Raw genomic sequence first — 20,744 nt, forward strand, 5'->3', positions numbered from 1 at the left:
TGTGGGGCAAACATCAAAATTATGTAGTGATTTTTTTCTGATTAAATTATAAATTAGCTGAATTCCATGACTAGACTCCACACTGCACCACCAAGAACAAGTTCACCCATTTAGCTAGTAACCATACTAGATTAAAGAAAAACAATTCTGTCCTCCTAAAGACAATCTTCAGAGAGACCCACCTGTCCCAGTGAGGTCCTTGAGACTACAAGTAGCATCAGCTAATCAGTGTATGGCTTCTAAAAAGGCTGGCTTTTCTCTGTTTGTTTCTCTTTGATATTGCACAGGGGGTCCACCAACTTGTTATGAACAAGCTTTAAATCTCTGAAATACGTGATGATTTTCACTTTCAACTCCAGGGTGGCATCCTCATCATGTGGGGATAAGCACCATGTGGGGATACTGTGGGAAGACAAACATGGTCCACATATGGTTCACTCCCTCCTCGATGGCCTTGTGCAGAGCAAACGCCTTGTGAACCCTGTGATGAGGATCATCACCTCTCTAGCACCCATGACAGTCAGTGCCCATGCCCACTGTCAGGGCCATGGTGGGCACCTTGGTGAGATTACCACTGAAGAACCTAGCACTGGCCAGGATGGTGTCCATGGCCAGCATCTTCACATGGGTCCTGGACAACAGACTGGAGCCTGACTTGTAAAAGGCAATGTGTTCATCAAGGCCCATGCCTCCAACAAACAGCTCAATCCCTACCTGCAGCCTTGATTGTCTCTTCAAAGGCATCACACTCAGCCTGTAGGCCAACTGCATTCCCATCCAGAATTTGGGTGTTTTCTGGGCAGATGTCAATGTGTTTGAGGAAGGTGTCCCACATGAAGGAGGTAACTCTCTCAGTGGTCTCAAGGAAGGCCCATATACTCATCCATGTTGAAAGTCTTCCATATTGGAAGGACAGGTCTTCATTCTTATAGTACTCAATCAGCTTCTTGTAGCAGCCAAGTGGGGCTGCTCCCAGAGGGGAACCCCAGAGTGAAGTACTTGTCTGGTCTTGCACTAAACTGGGTGATGCAAATTCCTGATATATTTGGCTGAGTACTCACTGGCCTGGGAATAGTGGTCCAGAATGTTGTACTTCATCTTGTCGAGGACACTTCCTGTAGTGGCTGCAGTGACTGTGCTAATCTTTCCTTGTTTGATGATAACATAAATAATTCACTGGCTGCCTGCTCTGGAGCTCACACACCACAAGTACAGAATCCGTGTGTCACAGTGAACACATCCTGCATGACGCAATGAAAATCCTATGGCTGCTACTAAGACTCAATGCAGTCAAACAAATAAATACCAAAAAAAAAAATAATAATAATAATCCTTTGGAAGACAAGCATTAATACTGTCAGAGAGGTAAAATTTAGACATTGCAAAAAGGATATAGTCTTCCCTCATGGCTCAATACGTAAAGAATCTGCCTGCAATGCAGGAGACACAGGTTTGATTCTTGGGTTGGGAAGATCCCCTGGAGAAGGAAATGGCAACCCACTCCAGTATTCTTGCTTGGAGAATCCCATGGACTGAGGAGACTGGCAGGTTACAATCCACGGGGTTGGAAGAGTTGGACACGATTTAGCAACTAAACAACCACCACCAAAAAGGATATATGAAGTTAACATATATGATCCATTTTTATTAATACTTTAAAAATACATAATTCACTGAAAAAAAGTCTAGGAAGATTCACATCAAGAGGTCACTGCAGCACAGTCATTATGGAAAACAATATGGAGGTTCCTTAAAAAATTAAAAAGAGTTGCCATGTGATCCAGCAATCCCACTCCTGGGCATATATCTGGAAAAGATGAAAACTGTAATTCAAAAGGAGCAAATACTGTTGCAAAAGTCCAAAAGACTTGCTTGATGCAGAGTTGCCACAAACTTTCAATTTGTTGAAAAAAAAAAAAAAAGCAATTATCTGTAAAGAGCAATAAAGCAAAGCACAGTAAGATAAAGATTGTGGTGGTAGTTTTACAATCATACATAATTACTAAAACTCATCAAACTATACACTTAAGATGGGTATATTTTATTCTATGTAAATTAAACCTCAATGAAGCTAGGAAAAATTCATCATAGTATAAACAAGATTTACACAATTTCCTCAAGTGGAAAAAAAAATGTTTTTTAAATTTGAAAAGGTAACCTCTGGTTGGTGGGGATATAGTTTTTATTTTTTTGCTTATATATAATCTAAATTTTCTACAATCAATGTTATTTTCCATAATTAATTATTTCCTGACTTGATGGTGACCTAACTGAGATGAGTAAGCAGTTAAGTTCCACTTGGTTTGGTGAGACAGTGCCAGGGCAGATGTTTGAACCCAGATCTCTGTATTCCTGATCATTAGATAGGTACCTTCTGAGCTTCCTGGGTAAGAATAATAGCCTGGGATGCTTAACAAAGCTGTTTGTGTACTACACTTTAAATCTGCATAGTAAATAAACCCGCAAAGGTGATTCATGGGAAAATTTGATGGAACCACTGACACAGGTGGAATCTGAAACCTCAGGAGCATTTTCTTCAACATATTAAGGATTTATCATCAACACCAAATAATCCCATGTGTGTATTAGTTATCCCACCTGGAATCTATTACCATGAATCCTTCTTGGAAAGTCATCTTCTTTATGAAGCCATCACTGACTAGGACTCCATACCTGCTCAGTTGGGTAACCCTTGGTTGTTTCCTTTCTATCTCCACTACTATGACATTAAAACACAGAGCTCTTCTTGCCTGGGTAAAAGTTCACTTAATTCAGGGATTGGCACAACTGATACTAGGGCTGGATAATTCTTTGTTGTGAGCCTGCCCAGTACAGTGTAGGATGTTAAGCAGCATCTCTGGCTTCTGTCTGCTAGCTACCTACTGGGCACCACCTCTCATGCCCAGTTGTGACAACCCAAAATGCAAACATGTCATTGCCAATGTCCCTGAAGGTGGTAAAATTAAACCAAGTTAGAAATGACTAACTTGTCTCTCATCAGGCTAAATATCCTCTAATCACTCCTCCACATAGCTTCCAGATTTCTAAAACTTGCTATTCAAAGCACAGTTGTTGGCCTAGCAGCACTGGTGTTAGGTAAGAGCTTGTTAGAAAAGCAAAATCTCAGACCTAACACCTGACTGCATTTTTAACAAGATTAACAATCCTGGTGATTCCTACGCTCTTAAAATTTGAGAAACACTGCCAGAAACGTCTCTGACTTGCTTGAGGTTAAATATCACTTGAAACAGAGATTAACAAAATTCCTAAATTCTTCTCCTGAAGATTTCATTCCTTTGGTCAAGGGCGGGGTCTAGGAGTCAAGTGTCTCAGGTAATCCTTATCTTTGGGCAATTTAGGGAACTGCTGCTCTAAAATAAACATCAGATTTTGTCATTATCCACATAAAATTAAAAAACCACTTTGGGACTTTCCGGGTGGTCCAGAGGCTAAGATTCCGTGCTCCCAAAGCAGGGGGCCCACGTTCAATCCCTAGTCAGGGATATAGATCCTACATGCCGCACCTAAGACTTCTCACGCTGAGTCCCACATATCACAACAAAGAAGGAAGGGCCCATGAGCCGCAACTAGGACTACCCACCCACCCCAGACCCACCCCCGCCTTGTGTGCAAACTCAGTCATGTCTGACTCTTTGCAACCCCATGGACTGTAGCTCACCAGGCTCCTCTGTCCATGGAATTTTCCTGGCAGGGATACTGGAGCAGGTTGCCATTTCCTTCTCCAGAGGATCTTCCCAACCCAGGGACTGAACCTGCATCTCCTGCACTGGCAGGTGGATTCTTTTCCACTGCACTTGGGAAGCCCTGCAACCAAGACCCAGCACAGTCTAAATTAAATAAATATTAGAAACAAAACACTTTAGTGGCACCCCCTGACCTATACACCAGTGGTTCTCACCTTAGGTACTCACCTGTTGTTGTTCAGTTGCTAAGTCATGTCCGACTCTTTGCAACCCCATGGATTGCAGTATGCAGGCTTCCCTGTCCTTCACCATCTCCTGGGGCTTGCTCAAACTCATGTCCATTGAGTCGGTGATGCCATCCAACCAACTAATCCTCTGTCACCCCCTTCTCCTCTTGCCCTCAATCTTTCCCAGCATTATGATATTTTCCACTGAGTTGGCTCTTCGCATCAGGTGGCCAGCGTATTGGAACTTCAGCTTCAGTATCAATCCTTCCAATGAATATTCAGGATTAATTTCCTTTAGGATTGACTGGTTTGATTTCCTTGTAGTCCAAGGGACTCTCAAGAGTCTTCTCCAGCACCACAGTTTGAAAGGATCAATTCTTTGGTGCTCAGCCTTCTTTTTGGTCCAACTCTCACATCTGTACATGACTACTGGAAAATCCATAGCTTTGACTATATAGATCTTTGTGGGCAAAGGTCTCCTTTTCAATATGCTGTCTAGGTTTGTCATAGTTTTTCTTCCAAGGTGCAAGCGTCTCATGGCTGCAGTCACCGATGGCAGTGATTTTGGACTCACCTAGGGAGTATTTAAAAACCTTAAAGCTAGGTTGTTCCCCAAACCAATTAAATCAGAAACCTCTGAGGGGAGAAGCCCATGCACTGATGTGTTTTTTAAAACTCCCCAGCTGCAGCCAATGTTGAAAACCATTGGAAATTACCAAGCCTGAGCTCCCTAACCTGGCTTAGAGCCCGACTAAGAAAGGGCCCTTTCTAGCTCTTGGCACTCACTTTTGAGTATGTACACTTCCTTTCAACCTCGCTGAAGTATCTGCAATTCCTAACCCTACAGTACTTTCATACCTCTGGGACTTACTACTGGTTGTGCTCTGTCTTCTACTGCCCTGGCAGTAGTCATCCCTAAGGACTAAATTACTATTTGGTCCCCACTTAAGAGTGATTTTGGTCTTCCCTGTAGCTCAAATGGTAAAGAATCTGCCTGCAATGCAGGAGACCCAGGTTTGATCCTTGGATTGGGAAGATCCTCTGGGGAAGGGAATGGCAATCCACTCCAGTATTCTTGCCTGGAGAATCCCATGGACAGAGGAGCCTGGCGGGCTACAGTCCATGGGATCTCAAAGAGTCGGACACTGAGCAACTAACACTACTACTTAGAGTGTTTAGATTCCCTAACACACCTGTTTAGACAGAGTGAATCATCTACTCTGTGCTAACACCATTCCTCTCTGTGTAGTACCGTACTACTATACTTACACCATTATATTAATAGACTACAAATATACCTTGAGGACAGGAACTATGCCTGGATCACTTTTATATCCCTCAGTTCAGTTCGGTTCAGTCACGTCCAACTCTTTGCGACCCCATGAATCGCAGCACGCCAGGCCTCCCTGTCTATCACCAACTCCCGGAGTTGACTGAAACTCATGTCCATTGAGTTGGTGATGCCATCCAGCCATCTCATCCTCTGTCCATCCCCTTCTCTTCTTGCCCTCAATCCCTCCCAGCATCAGTCTTTTCCAATGAGTCAACTCTTTGCATGAGGTGGCCAAAGTACTGGAGTTTCAGCTTCAGCATCAGTCCTTCCAATGAACACCCAGGACTGATCTCCTTTACAATGGACTGGTTGGATCTCCTTGCAGTCCAAGGGACTCTCAAGAGTCTTCTCCAACATATTAGGTTTGTTGACTTAGTGAAAGTAGTGTAAGTAACAAAATAAAAACAAGCTGGAATATTACCATCTTTAAAAAACTTTTTTAAGTTAAACAACCTAACCACATAATTACAGGGACCTTCCTGGTGGTCCAGTGGTTAAGAATCCATTTCCCAATGACACAGGGGTTGCAAAGAGTTGGATGGACACGACTGAGCAACTGAGCACACATGCACACATGCTGCAGGGCAACTAAGCCTCTGCTCGCCACAAGGAAGACTAGTACAGCCAACATTTTTTAAAAGTTAATTAAACATATCATGGGACTTCCCTGGTCCAGTGGTTAAGAGTCTGCCTTGCAATGCAGAGGACTTGGGTTCAATCCCTAGTCAGGGAACTAAGATCCCATATACTGGGAAGTACCTACTGAGCTCAAGTGCCCCAACTGGAGAGTCTGTGCATCTAAACCAAAGATCCTGCATGACCCAGTGAAGATCCTGCCATCAAAACTAAGACCCAATGTGGCTAAATAAATTAATTTTAAAAATTAATTTAAAATATCTTAAATAGCAAAGAACTTTTAAGTTTTGAGTCTCAAATGGATAAATATACCTGAAAGCACTCTGAAGAGGGGAGACTTTTCCTTAATTCGTATGGTAAGTTGGTCCATTTCAAGGTCCTGACATAATTCTGCTTCTTATAGGTGATAGAATTCCAGTTGAGCTATTTCAAATCCTGAAAGATGATGCTGTGAAAGTGCTGCACTCAGTATGCCAGCAAATTTGGAAAACTAAGGACTGGAAAAGGTCAGTTTTCATTCCAGTCCCAAAGAAAGGCAATGCCAAAGAATGCTCAAACTACCACACAATTGCACTCATCTCACACGCTAGTAAAGTAATGCTCAAAATTCTCCAAGCCAGGCTTCAGCAGTACGTGAACCGTGAACTTCCACATGTTCAAGCTGGTTTTAGAAAAGGCAGAGGAACCAGAGATCAAACTGCCAACATCCGCTGGACCATCGAAAAAGCAAGAGAGTTCCAGGAAAGCATCTATTTCTGCTTTATTGCCTATGCCAAAGCCTTTGAGTGTGTGTATCACAATAAACTGTGGACAATTCTTCAAGAGATGGGAATACCAGACCACCTGACCTGCCTCTTGAGAAACCTGTATGCAGGTCAGGAAGCAGCAGTTAGAACTGGACATGGAACAACAGACTGGTTCCAAATAGGAAAAGGAGTACGTCAAGGCTGTCTATTGTCACCCTGCTTATTTAACTTATATGCAGAGTATATCATGAGAAACGCTGGACTGGAAGAAACACAAGCTGGAATCAAGATTGCCGGGAGAAATATTAGTAACCTCAGATATGAAGATGACACCACCCTTATGGCAGAAAGTGAAGAGGAACTAAAAAGCCTCTTGATGAAAGTGAAAGTGGAGAGTGAAAAAACTGGCTTAAAGCTCAACATTCAGAAAACTCAGATCATGGCATCTGGTCCCATCACTTCATGGGAAATAGATGGGGAAACAGTGGAAACAGTGTCAGACTTTATTTTGGGGGGCTCCAAAATCACTGTAGATGGTGATTGCAGCCATGAAATTAAAAGACGCTTACTCCTTGGAAGAAGAGATATGACCAACCTAGATAGCATATTCAAAAGCAGAGACATTACTTTGATGACTAAGGTCTGTCTAAAGGCTATGGTTTTTTCCTGTGGTCATGTATGGATGTGAGAGTTGGACTGTGAAGAAGGCTGAGCACCGAAGAATTGATGCTTTTGAACTGTGGTGTTGGAGAAGACTCTTGAGAGTCCCTTGGACTGCAAGGAGATCCAACCAGTCCATTCTGAAGGAGATCAGCCCTGGGATTTCTTTGGAAGGAATGATGCTAAAGCTGAAACTCCAGTACTTTTGGCCACCTCATGCGAAGAGTTGACTCACTGGAAAACACTCTGGTGCTGGGAGGGATTGGGGGCAGGAGGAGAAGGGGACGACAGAGGATGAGATGGCTGGATGGCATCACTGACTCGATGGACGTGAGTCTGAGTGAACTCTGGGAGTTTGTGATGGACAGGGAGGCCTGGTGTGCTGCGATTCATGGGGTCGCAAAGAGTCGGACACGACTGAGCGACTGAACTAAACTGAAGGCGTTTTTCAATTGAGGTGAAATTCTCCCAACATAAAAATAACTCTTTTAAAGTGTAAAATTCATTGTCATTTAATAAGTTTACAATGGTATGCAATCACCACCTATATCAAGTTATAAAATTATTTCCATCACATCAGAAGAAAACCCTGTACTTGTCAATTAGTCAATTCACCTCCATTCTCTTCCTGGCTCCTGAAAGCACTGAGAATATTAACTTTTAATGTTAATTAGTTACACTAAGTTATACTAAGTTTTAATTTTAATGTTACATTTAATTACACTAAGACATTTAAAAGATATAAACCAGATATTTAGAGACACAGATTACAGATGACTGCACAATTGCATCCAGTCACATAGAAAAGAGTACAAGTATAGGTTTTATTCAGTAATCTCACAAAAACACCAATATTTTATTAACTATTTTATGTACATGAATATACAGTCTAGAAAACTGACAAAAACACATCCAGATTTTCTTACATAGACAATTTACAAATGCTCCTTTATATTTTGCACATTAATAATGACACAATAGTTATAGCTACATAAAAATATACACAAGGATTCAAGACAGACTTGATGCTATTTGGCTTGTAACATGTGTAGATACTACACAAAAAAATGATGTAATTTTAAGAAAAGTAAAATGTAACCAGACTTACTTTTCTTCTTAAAATTTAAAAATAAAATTCCTAATAATCATAATTATTGATAATAGTTAATAGCCAAATTTTAGACTAATTCAAATTAGCCAGGGTTACTAGTTAAATGGGCCTCCCTGGTGGCTCAGACAGTAAAGAATCCACTTGCAATGCAGGAGACCTGGGTTCAATCCCTGGGTTGGGAAGATCCCCTGGAGAAGGGAATGGCTACCCACTCTAGTATTCTTGCCTGCAGAATTCCATGGACAGAGGAGCCTGGCAGGTTACAGTCCATGGGATGGCAAAGAGCGGAACATGACTGAGCCAGTTTCACTTTTCACTAGTTAAATATTTAGCATTAAAAAAAATAAGGTTTGCAGTTTTAAAAAGCATACGTTTAATAAAATTTTCTCAAAATTAATTAAGAATGGCTTATTCACCTCCTTCCAGATTCTGGAAACACACTAGAAAAGTGAATATTGAACAGCTGATTCTTTGTAAAGTGGCACCCCTAGCCCTAGAAAACACCCATAAGGGGACAGTGATCACACCCTAATGGGAAACTCATAATGCACTGATGATACAGAGAGCAAAGAGCAGGAGGTGATAAGCAGCTGTGTCACGGATGGAATAGTATAATTGTAAGGCATGAGGTGATATTAACATGGTTTTGAGAAAGGTTTCATCTATTCTTAAGGAATCAATTAGATGTTGAGAATGATCAATCTTATAATGATCTCAAAAAAAGTATCTTACATATTATCATGGCTGCTTCCTCACTAATAGGAAATTTAGTCTCTAACAACTCTTTTCTGTATTTTACTCTACTGGCCTGAGAAGCAGTTTCCTATTTTGAGAGCTATATGATATAATCATATAATTAAGTTAATGGTTTAGAAAACAAAGTGATAATAGTTTTAAAAAGGAGCAAGTAGCTCTTTTATTAGATTGACACCAGGCTAAGAGGGCTTACGGTTGGAAAGCAAGGAGTGGGGTAGTGTGGCGTTTAAGCACAAACATGCTTCTGCTCAAGGAGAGGAAGGGCATAAGAAGCCTCTGGACAACCCACAATGGCACCTGGATGTGGAGTTAGCACACTGGGTCAGAGACAGGCTGGTACACCATCCTCTGGCCTAGATGCCATGGAACCCAACCTCTACTCAATATTAAATTGGGAGCACAAACATCTCAAAGCATACCTACCAAAAAGATTATTCACCCTCTTATGACAAAGCCCAGAAGGAGAGGACATTTGATTATTTTAAAAAGTGAGCTTAAAAATTATAAGGTTTCTCCTTACTTTGTCTGAAAAACTCAGAGAACAAATATTTTAACAACTCTGTGACTATTAATATGCTTCAAAGGCACTTAAAACCATTCCTTTTTAAGTGCACTTAAAAATATTCCGTTTTAAGTGCACTTAAAAACATTCCTTTACAATCCAACTCAAAATACATCTGTCAACTACATTTTCGATAAAAGTTAAAAAAATCCACTTAACTTTGGTGTAACTTTTCTTGTAACTCAGTGATGTTTACTACCTTCAGGGTTGATTGTTTTGAAAGACAGAGGCCCAACTTCCTGCAACACAACCTGAAAAGTGCTTTTATCACAGAAATGAGACGGGCACTAGTGGTTTGCTCTTTCACTGACAACATCCTGTAGTCGTTTAAGTAAAACATCATCATTTTCTTGACAGAGGCGTTTGGCAGGTGATTCTGCATCACCATCAATGGTTATTGCTCGCTTCTTGGTTCTCTGCTCACCTTGCCTTATCATGTTGTTGATATCTTTCAAACTCTGTGCAAAAATAGAGGATATGTGTGAGTAAAAGGGGAAAGGAGGGAAATAGCAGCAAAGAACTAAGCTAACTGCTTTTTCCTACCCTTCATCCTCTATCTAAAGCTAAACACTGAGGAAGAGATTATTTTTTGAATCTAGGTGAACTTAATAAGGGTGATTAGAATTAACCTGTTCAGGTGATTATAAAAATTGGATTTACATTATAGCAATAGTTTTAAAAATGTGGACATCAGACCACAAGCAGCAGAGCATTTAGGAGCTTATTAGGAATGCAAATTCTTAAGTCTCACCCTACACTGACTGAATCAGACATTCTAGGTATTGGAACCAGCAATCTCTAGTTTATCAAGACCTCCAGGTGATTCTGATAAATCAAACAAACTTCCATCAAGTTTGAGGTCTTTTTTCAGAAGCACTGCTTTTCAAACTTTACTGTGCTTACTAATCATCTGGGGAATGATAATACACAGATTCAGATTCAGATTCAGTAGAGTTGGTGTGAGGCCTGAGATTCTGCATTTCTAACATGCTCCTAGGTGATGCTGATGTTGCTGGTCTTACTGCAAAACAGCCTTTGAGAAGTTGTTCCTGAACACTGTGCATCAGCGCTGTCTAGGGAATCTGCCTGCTAGAGCTTTGTGATTCAATAAGTCTATGGGACAAGAATCTGTGTTCAACAAGCTCCCTAGATTCTGACCTATGATTCTGAAATTACTGCCTTAGAATTCAATTAGACCCATTTATGATTTTATCCAAGAATTTCTTCTAGAAGTCCTTATGTGAAATCAGTTTCTATGAAGGGGAAATGCAAGTCTGTGAGGTATATCTCAGTAAACTTTATTTGCTAAGTATGGCAGGAATGTAACCAATGCTGTGGATCTAAATGAGTTAAGAAACTAATGAGTTCAGGAGCTGCCACGTATTTGGACTGAGTTACAACCTATCCCACTACTCCTAGTTGGTAGTCATTCTGGCTTTTGGAGATACAATGAACACATCTACTTGACAGTCCTTGAATACCTGAAAAAAGCAATCATGTCCCCATTGGATCATCATCATTAATGGGACTAAAGATGGAGGTGACCACAGAGCTGTCTAAGTCAGAAGAGGCCTCTGCTTTCAGACTTTTCCCTATCCCAGGCACCATCCACCAAATGAACTTTCCCTTCCAAGGTCTTTCTTTATAGTGTGTCCCCATATCTGACCACTTGCAGGTGCTGCCTTACTGGTCCTTCTCAAGATGGTGCCTGAGCAGGGAAACACTGTGCTCTTCGTGCAAACTCCCCCAATACCGTGTCAGTCATAACAGATTAAACTCCCTCAACTGGATACACCGCTCTTGATCACAGGAAACTTGCAATAGTAAGAGTTCGTATTTATTTGTAGTAACTTTGCAAAAAAAATGGGGTATGATTGAAGATTACTAACTGGAAATCTGAAATCCAATTTTTAACACGGATATTGCCGTTTTAGAGTTAAGTTTGGGAGCACGTTACCTTAGAAGGGCTGCCGTTGAATTTATACAGCAGAGCACTCCTTGGAGTAAGGCCCGACCCATTCTTGTGTGGGGACACATAAATGGAGTGCTGCTGGGAAATGCGGCGTGGGGAGCCTGGCTGTTGCTTAATATGTGGAAAAGGGGAGAGTGGCGGAGCTTCCATCTGAAATAACATAAAAGTAAAGCTTTTATAGGGCTTCCCTCATAGCTCAGATGGTAAAGAATCTGTCTACAATCCAGGAGACCGGGTTCCATCCCTGAGTAGGGAAGATACCCTGGAGAAGGAAATGGCAACCCACTCCAATATTCTTGCCTGGAGAATCCCATGGGCAGAGGAGCCTGGCAGTCTACAGTCCACAGGGTTACAAGAGTCAGACACGACTTAATGAATAAACCACCACCAAAGCTTATATCAGATGAAAGTTTTTCTTTCTTTTTTTGAATTCCACCATATTTTTTATTCTACACTCCCCTTCTCCCCGTAAGGGTGAAGTATCAACATGGAACTTTTTTTCCCTATACCATGTTTTTATTCTTATTGGTATCTCCTAATTAGAAGTCTAATACTTTGGTTACCTCATGTGAAGAGTTGACTCATTGCAAAAGACCCTGATGCTGGGAGGGATTGGCGGCAGGAGAAGGGGACGACAGAGGATGAGATGGCTGGATGGCATCACCAACTTGATGGACATAAGTTTGGGTAAACTCCGGGAGTTGGTGATGGACAGGGAGGGAGGCCTGGCGTGCTGTGATTCATGGGGTCGCAAAGAGTTGGACACGACTGAGCGAATGAACTGAACTGAACTGAACTATACCATAAGAACTTATTATGGCTGTAAAAAAATTTAAAAATGATTCATTAACCCTTGTTTTTCAACAATTACTAATGGATAAATTCAAATTTATTTTTCTGGATCTTTCAGGAAATCCTGAAGGATTCTGTGTAAGACACCAGAAGCAGTAAGCCAAGAGCTTAGGAACTTCATGTCCACGCTCAGAAAGTGAGGCAAAGAATAACTTATATCCTAACACTTGCAATAAGGATCTCTCTCCACACACACACTGTTGTTGTTTAGGTGCTAAGTTGTGTCCGACTCTGTGTGACCCCATGGACTGCAGTGTCAGGCTTCCTGTCCTTCACTATCTCATGGTGTTTGCTCAAATTCATGTCCATGGAGTCAGTGATGCTAGCTAACCATCTCATCCTGTCTTCCCCTTCCCCTCTTGCCCTCAATCTTTTGCAGCATCAGGGTCTTTTCCAATAAGTTGGCTCCTCACATCAGGTGGCCAATGTTATCAGAGCTTCAGCTTCAGCATCAGTCTTTCCAATGAATGAATATTCAGGGTTGATTTCCTTTAGGGTTGACTGGTTTGATCTCCGTGCACCTTTGATCACCAAAGGTGTCTCAAGAGTCTTAAGAGTCCACACATATATACCCACAACCAGATTAGTAGTGCAGAGAATAAGAGAGGCAGAGTATTCTGTGGCCCAGCAAGAAGAGTCCAACAAGGAACAAATCTCTTAATAAAATGGTTAAGACTTTCTGCCTGGTGCTTTAGTCACTATGTCTAACTCTTTCAACCCCAAGTACTATAGCCCCCAGGCTCCTCTGTCCATTGGATTTCCCAGGCAAGAATACTGGAGTGGCTTGCCGTTTCCTTCTCCAGGGGATCTTTCCAACCCAAGGACCAAATTCCCATCTCCTGCATTGCAGGGAGATTCTTTTACTGACTGAGTTACTAGTATAAACTGTAAGACTTTATACCGAAATGCAAAGGACTCAGAGATAAAGTGAGAAGGAACTGCACTTTTAATAATCTATACAATGTTCTATTCCAAGCATAAATGGGGATGACTCCTTAATTAGTATTTCATTTATCATCTTCACTTGAAGCTAGGAAAACTAGTTTTCTTTTTTTCCCAATTAGCTGATGTTAGAGATATTCACAGTATAGCACATGGTGGGGAATGTGTGGAACTGAGGGAGAAGAATAAGTAGTCATGGCCTCTGAGGACAGTCAGCTCATATTCATTGAAAGGGACAAGGAGAGAAATGTAGAGACACAGACACATATATAGCTACTGCCTGAATGCAGCTTCTACTTGGTTCCTCTTTCTTATAACTGAAGTCTGCTCTTCTGGGAACCAACATCAGCTTATACACTGATAATACTTATAAAGGCCTGCTGGTAGTGTCAAATCTATATACGGCATAAAAATTTCTTAGTGTTGTTTCTATTATTGATTCAAGCCTATTTATTTCCTTTTCTCTTTATCTTGATAAAAACATTTCTCTCAGAAATATAATAATAGAAATCAAAAACAAGGGAAAAAAGAACCAGAACTGTTTTCATTTTTCCATGTTCCCATTGACTCTTTGCCCATATGCATCCATAATTTCTAGCAACGTATGATCACAGTATGGATGAAATTTCCATAATTTTCTCTAGTCTGTTTTATCACAGCCTTAATCACTCTAATTAATCACCAGCATGTTTTCTCCTGTAAAATGTATCAGTAAGGCTTTAACTTGGAAATACTTATCTACCAAAATAATCTCATAGTAAACCAATTATGAGAACAGATATTAATAAAGTAGTAAAATAAAAAACGTACCACATGGTCCTGATTTGACAAGTCGTATTTCAATGCAAATGACTTCACTCTTCCTACATATATTGTATTGTAAAATTTGATAAGATCACCTCTTTCCTCTTTCACTGATCCACTGGAGCAGTCAGGTGTTTTTGTAGCATCTTCCAAGTCTGTTAAAAGAATTCAGTGTTGTGATAGGTGTACCTTAATCTATAATTTGGGGATCTGAAACACAACTCTCTCTACAATATAAAAGCGAAAAAATATCAAATAAACCTAAATATTTATGTAAGACATGACTATTTTTAGAAAAGTTCAGAAATCTACCTATATTATGGATAAATTAAATTGGAAACTTGAGAAATACAAACATGTTAACTTAAGTTGGTACTCTATTCTCTATATATCACTTCAGCAAGAATGTTTTCACAAGCACACCTTTGAACCCACTGTCACTGGTGACTCTCAGAGGGGCACCAGCCCTGGGTTGAAATTTACCTCAACTGAGCTTCAGAATATGGGTAACGGTGGCAAATCCTGAGCTTCAGATAACAAAAGGGACTGCAGATATTCTTACTGGCTGTTTGGAAAAGGTGGAAAGACTGTAAAAGGTAAAGTGTATCCTCAAAGGTTAAGGAAGAAGCACAGTGAATTGCTTATGTTTACTTTTCTGCAAATACATGGCAGGTGACAAGTGTTCAAAAAGCCTTATTTCTTCATGCACAACAGGAACTTAATGCTGTCTATAGGTATCATCCTCAGCTATAAAATTATAGCTTGCCCCAGGGTGCTTTCATTATTTTTTAGTGTAACTCTAGGGTAGCTTGTGACACCAGGCAGAACTTTATCCTATTCTTTTTTCTGGGGGAAGAGAATTACAAAACATCTTCTACTTGTACTGACAAGAGTCACCTAGCTCTGGGTTGAAGTTTACCTAAACTGAGCTTCTTGTATACAGCTAAGAAAACTACTGGCAATTAAAAAGAATTCAGCATGTGAAAAAAACGTCTCATTCTCAATATATTGGCCTGCAAACATTGAGAATATGAGTAGAAGCATGTTTCCACTTTGGTTTTCCCTGTAGCTCAAACAGTAAAGAAAGAGCCTGCAATGCAGGAGACCCAGGTTCAATCTCTGGGTCGAGAATATCCTCTTGTCCAGTATTCTTGCCTGGAGAATCCCATGGACAGAGGAGCCTGGCGGGGTAGAGCCCACGGGATCACAAACAGTTGGATACAACTGAGCAACTAACACTACTACTACTACTATGCTTCTACCTTAGGAAAATAAGAAAACCCTGACATGGTCCAAGGGTCAGGCAGCCCACAGGGAATCTCCCTGGGGAATCTCGGTCCCCATTTGGATGTCTTTTTTACTCCTATTATTTTTGAAGGATCTTAGTAAGGCAGAAAAAGCTATGTGATCAGTAAGGTGAAAAAATGCTGCATATTATAGCCTTCTCTTAGGAATTCAGAACACGTTACTATAATAAAGGCTTACAGAAGTTTTGCAATTAGAAAAAAAATATGTTCACTTTAATTTCATACTTCTCAAACTTTCTATGCACAATCCCTCTTCTCCATGACACTTGCTACCATCCTGAGGGACACTGTTCCAAGATAGTAAACATTGGCTTAGTTACAGCTGCTGCTGCTGCTACTAAATCGCTTCAGTTGTGTCTGACTCTGTGCTACCCCATAGATGGAAGCCCACCAGGCTCCCTTGGTGTGAGATGAGAGCAATTGTGCAGCAGTTTGAGCATTCTTTGGCATTTCTTTTCTTTGGGATTGGAATGAATATGGACCTTTTCCAGTCCTGTGGCCACTGCTGAGTTTTCCAAATTTGCTGACATATTGAGTGCAACACTTTCACAGCATCATCTTTTAGGATTTGAAATAGCTCACTTGGAATTCCATCACCTCCACTAGCTTTGTTTGTAGTGATGCTTCCTAAGGCCCACTTGACTTCACATTCCAGGATGTCTGGCTCTAGGTGAGTGATCACACCATCATGATTAACCGGGTCATGAAGATCTTTTTTGTCCAGTTCTTCTGTGTATTCTTGTCACCTCTTCTCAATATCTTCTGCTTCTGTTAGGTCCATACCATTTCTGTCCTTTATTGAACCCATCTTGCATGAAATGTTTCCTTGGTATCTCTGATTTTCTTGAAGAGATCTCTAGTCTTTCTCATCCTATTGTTTTCCTCGATTTCTTTGCATTGATCGCTGAGAAAGGCTTTCTTATCTCTCCTTGCTATTCTTTGGAACTCTGCATTCAAATGGGTATATCTTTCCTTTTCTCCTTTGCTTTTCGCCTCTCTTCTTTTCACAGCTATTTGTAAGGCCTCCTCAGACAGCCATTTTGCTTTTTTGCATTTCTTTTTCTTGGGGATGGTCTTGATCCCTGTCTCCTATACAATGTCATGAACCTCTGTCCATAGTTCATCAGGCACTCTGTCTATGAGATCTAGTCCCTTAAATCTATTTCTCACTTCCACTGTATAATCATAAGGGATTTGATTTAGGTCATACCTGGATGGTTTAGTGGTTTTCCCAACTTTCTTCAATTTAAGTCTGAATTTGACAATAAGGAGTTCATGATCTGAGCCACAGTCAGCTCCCAGTCTTGTTTTTGCTGACTGTATAGAGCTTCTCCATCTTTGTCTGCAAAGAATATAATCAATCTGATTTCGGTGCTGGCCATATGGTGATGTCCATGTGTAAAGTCTTCTCTTGTGTTGTTGGAAGAGGGTGTTTGCTATGACCAATGCTTTCTCTTGGCAAAACTCTATTAGCCTTTGCCCTGCTTCATTCTGTACTCCAAGGCCAAACACCTGTTACTTCAGGTGTTTCCTGACTTCCTACTTTTGCATTCCAGTCCCCTATAATAAAAAGTGTTAGTTCTAAAAGGTCTTTAGTTCTTCATAAACAAGAACATTATTTAGCTATTTAGTATTTTTTTATTTCAGAACAGAAAACAAGATGTCAGTTATCCTTTAAGCTGGAAAAAGGTTTCTACATTCTCACCTCTTTAAGGACTTTGGCACTGAGAAATTAAAGCCTCAGTAGGCCTGGTGACCATCTTACACCATATACATTAGCAGACAAAACTTATGAAAGACTGGGAAGGAGCATGAGATCTTCCTGCTTGGTGCTGTAATTGGTACAAATCTGTTTTCCCTCACAAGGTAGAAGGGATCTCTGCCTAATACAATTTTAGGCACATGGTATATATTTGTGAAATGAAGCAATGAACTATATATGGATTCATAATTTTCCCTACTGTTCTCATGAATAAGAAGAATGTCTTTTTTGAATTATCATATAACACTGTCAAGCAATTAAAATGTGGTTTTATAAAAAAACGATCAGTGAATGAGAGAAGCTCTTAGAAAAAAGGAGATATTATCTGCAGAACTCTGGAGAAACACGCTGACATTTTTATCCTGGATCTCTGACTTCAGAATTTTCAAAGGATCTAAAGTGAAAGTGGGAAGGGAGAAGGCAAATTATCCAGGCTGCAGGTGGCCAACAAATGCAACCATAATACGTGGTTAGTTTCATATCCCAGGACAATATAATTGCAATCAGGGGAAAAGAGATTGAGAGCACAGTAGATATGCATTTCTCAGGGGAACTGGTTTCAGAGGATGAGCACACCTAAATTGTCTAGAATGCACATATTAATGAAACCCCATCCTTCACTCCCAGAGGAGCTGCTCAAGTGACTGATGCTGATTTCTTTGCATATAGTCCTTAGTCTTCAGTCTGAGAAGAAACATATATAGTGAGTTTTTACCATCTGAAACTGGAGAAAGTAAAGAAGCAAAATTATTTTAGGATGAAAGTAAGAAAGATCAGAATTTATTTATAAATTCAAGGGTCATGTTGAGATGTGATGGGCTTGACCAGCGCTGCAGCACTTCCCTGAAGCAAGCATTTGGTATTTGTTGTGTATTTCTCCTACCACGTTCCTCCTTATCCTCTTTTGCTCCTCACTGTAAAACTGTGTAGGCTGCGGTGCCCTTGAGCTCCAGTTATGCAGAAGTCACCGAGCACACACCAATTTAAAACTACAGTGCTTTTAGACCATTTTGGCAGTTTCTCATAAGCTCTAAAAGGCATTCGTTGTAATCTAAAACCAAGGAAACCTTGTTTACACAGACAATCTAAAAAGAGAATCTGCTCTACCCACATTTGGCTGTCTATCTGGTGACCATAAAATAATTCTAATGTGAATAAAGTCACTTAATTATCAATTTGTAGTTATCAGTCTTATATATCTCCTATGGAAACAGAACTTTTGTCACTTGAGAGGACTTAACTGTTTTTGTGTGTCTGACCTAGTTTTCAACATTTAAAGGATTTTATGTAAGGAATATCGCCTTAGAAAAATCAGCTTTAAAAAAAAGACATTTAAAGAGCCATACTCATTAATAAAATATATTTTATACTTCATAAACAAAATGATAATAACTACTACTTACTAAGGCCTTACTGTGAGAAGGCCTTTTATGAACTACCACATATGCATCTTTTTTAAAAAAAAATTCTTAAGCCAAGCCTCAGAGGAAATATTGTAAAGTTTTCAATTTACTTGAGCATTATGTTTGCGTCACTTAGACTAAGCTATAATCTGGATCTCTCAAGTGTTCTAATCAAGAATCCTAGTCTGGGGTGCTCTGCTAACATGATAATGAATGCACAGGCCGAGTATCCAGTTGGTGTTTTAATAAGGAAGCTCTTTCTCCACAGGTGGCTACTATAAATAGGGTTTCTTCTATTAGGCATATCTCAATCGAAGACCAATGCTTCGATAATTAACATACTTGACATCAGAAGTAGGTTTTTTTTGATGAAAACAGTGGTCATTTATTAAGCACGCCTAATCCTAAAACTCAGTCTATGTTGAGGGAAATTAGAAGTACTTAAAATAAGCAGATTGGCAGGTGCATTTCTTTACACCAACAATGAAATATCAGACAGGGAATACAATCCAACAATCCCTTTCAAAATTGCATCAGAAAAAAAAACAAAACTGAACAACAAAAAAATAAGAATAGACCTCATCAAGGAAGTGAGAGACTTATATACTGAGAATTATACAACATTCATAAAGGAAACTGAAGATGATTCAAAGAAGTGGAAAGATATCCCATGCTTTTGTACCAGAAGAATATTGTTAAAATGGCATGCTACCCAAAACAATCTACAGACTTAATGCAATCCCTATCAAATTACCCATGACATTTTCCACAGAATGAACAAATAATTCTAAAACGTATACGAAACTATAAAAGACCCATAATTGCCAAAACAATCTGGGTCCATGATCTTAGTTTGCTTTTAATATTGAGTTTCAAGCCGGCTTTTTCACTCTCCTCTTTCACCTGCATCAAGAGGCTCTTTAGTTCCTCTTTGTTTTCTGCCATTAGAGTGGTATCATCTGCATATCTGAGATTGTCGGTATTTCTCCCGACAGTCTTGATTTCAGCTTGTGCTTCATCCAGCCCAGCATTTTGCATGACGTACTCTGCCTACAAGTTAAGTAAGCAGGATGACAATATACAGTCTTATCCTACTACTTTTTATTTTTGAACCAGTTGTTTCATGTCCAGTTCTGTTGCTTCTTGACCCACATACATGTTTCTCAGGAGACAGGTAAGTTGGTCTAGTAGTTCCATCCATTTCTTTTAAGAATTTTCCAGTTTGTTGTGATCCACGTAGTCAAAGGCCTGAGTACAGTCAATGAAGTAGAAGTTTTTCAGGAACTCCCTTGCTTTCTCCATAATCCAACAAATGTTGGCAATTTGATCTCTGGTTTCTCTGCCTCTTTTAAGCCCAGCTTGAACATCTGGAAGTTCTTGGTTCATGTACTGAAGTCTAGTTTAAGGATTTTGAGCATAACCGGGCTAACATGTAAAGTGAGCACAACTGTACTGTAGTTTGAACATTCTTTGACAATCCCTCTCTTTGGGATGGAATGAAAACTGGAATCCCATTTCCAGTCCTGTGGCCACTGCTGAGTTTTCCAAATTTGCTGACATATTCAGTGCAGCACTTTAATAGCATTATCTTTTAGGGTTTTAAACAGCTCAGCTGGAATTTTGTCATTTCCACCAGCTTTGTTCATATTAATACAGTGTTTCCTAAGGCCCACTTGATTTCATACTCCAGGGATGTCTGGCTCTAGTGAGTGACCATACCATCGTGGTTATCCAGGTCATTAAGATTTTTTGTATAGTTCTTCTGGGTATTCTTGCCACCTCTTTTTAATCTCTTCTGCTTCTGTTAGGTCCTTACCATTTCTGTCCTTTATCATGCCCATCCTTATAAGAAATGTTCCCTTGGTATCTCCAGTTTTCTTGAAGAGATGTGTAGCCTATATCTATACAAAAAGAATTGAATTTGGCCTGTGTGGCCTTAAATGGGATCAGATTCTAGGACGTTATTA

General features: G+C 40.1%; 1 protein-coding gene and 1 pseudogene across 2 annotated transcripts in view; both read right to left on the bottom strand.

Annotated features, from left to right (window-relative positions):
* Nucleotides 222-1,098, bottom strand: LOC102178836 (annotated as a pseudogene).
* Nucleotides 7,793-20,744, bottom strand: part of RBL1 (RB transcriptional corepressor like 1) — a 61,671-nt gene continuing 48,719 nt past the window's right edge. Inside the window, exons 20-22 of one of the 2 annotated variants that reach the window (XM_018057831.1) lie at nucleotides 14,312-14,460; nucleotides 11,693-11,857; nucleotides 7,793-10,193 (exon numbers count right to left, since the gene is read on the bottom strand). In XM_018057831.1, coding sequence (XP_017913320.1) covers nucleotides 10,023-10,193; nucleotides 11,693-11,857; nucleotides 14,312-14,460 — 485 coding nt within the window. In that variant the 3' untranslated portion in view covers nucleotides 7,793-10,022. The remainder of the gene's footprint in view (nucleotides 10,194-11,692; nucleotides 11,858-14,311; nucleotides 14,461-20,744) is intronic. The other variant, XM_018057832.1, reaches the window with a different exon arrangement.

Source organism: Capra hircus, chromosome 13 (assembly GCF_001704415.2).
Source record: "Capra hircus breed San Clemente chromosome 13, ASM170441v1, whole genome shotgun sequence".
Classification (NCBI taxonomy): Eukaryota; Metazoa; Chordata; class Mammalia; order Artiodactyla; family Bovidae; genus Capra; species Capra hircus.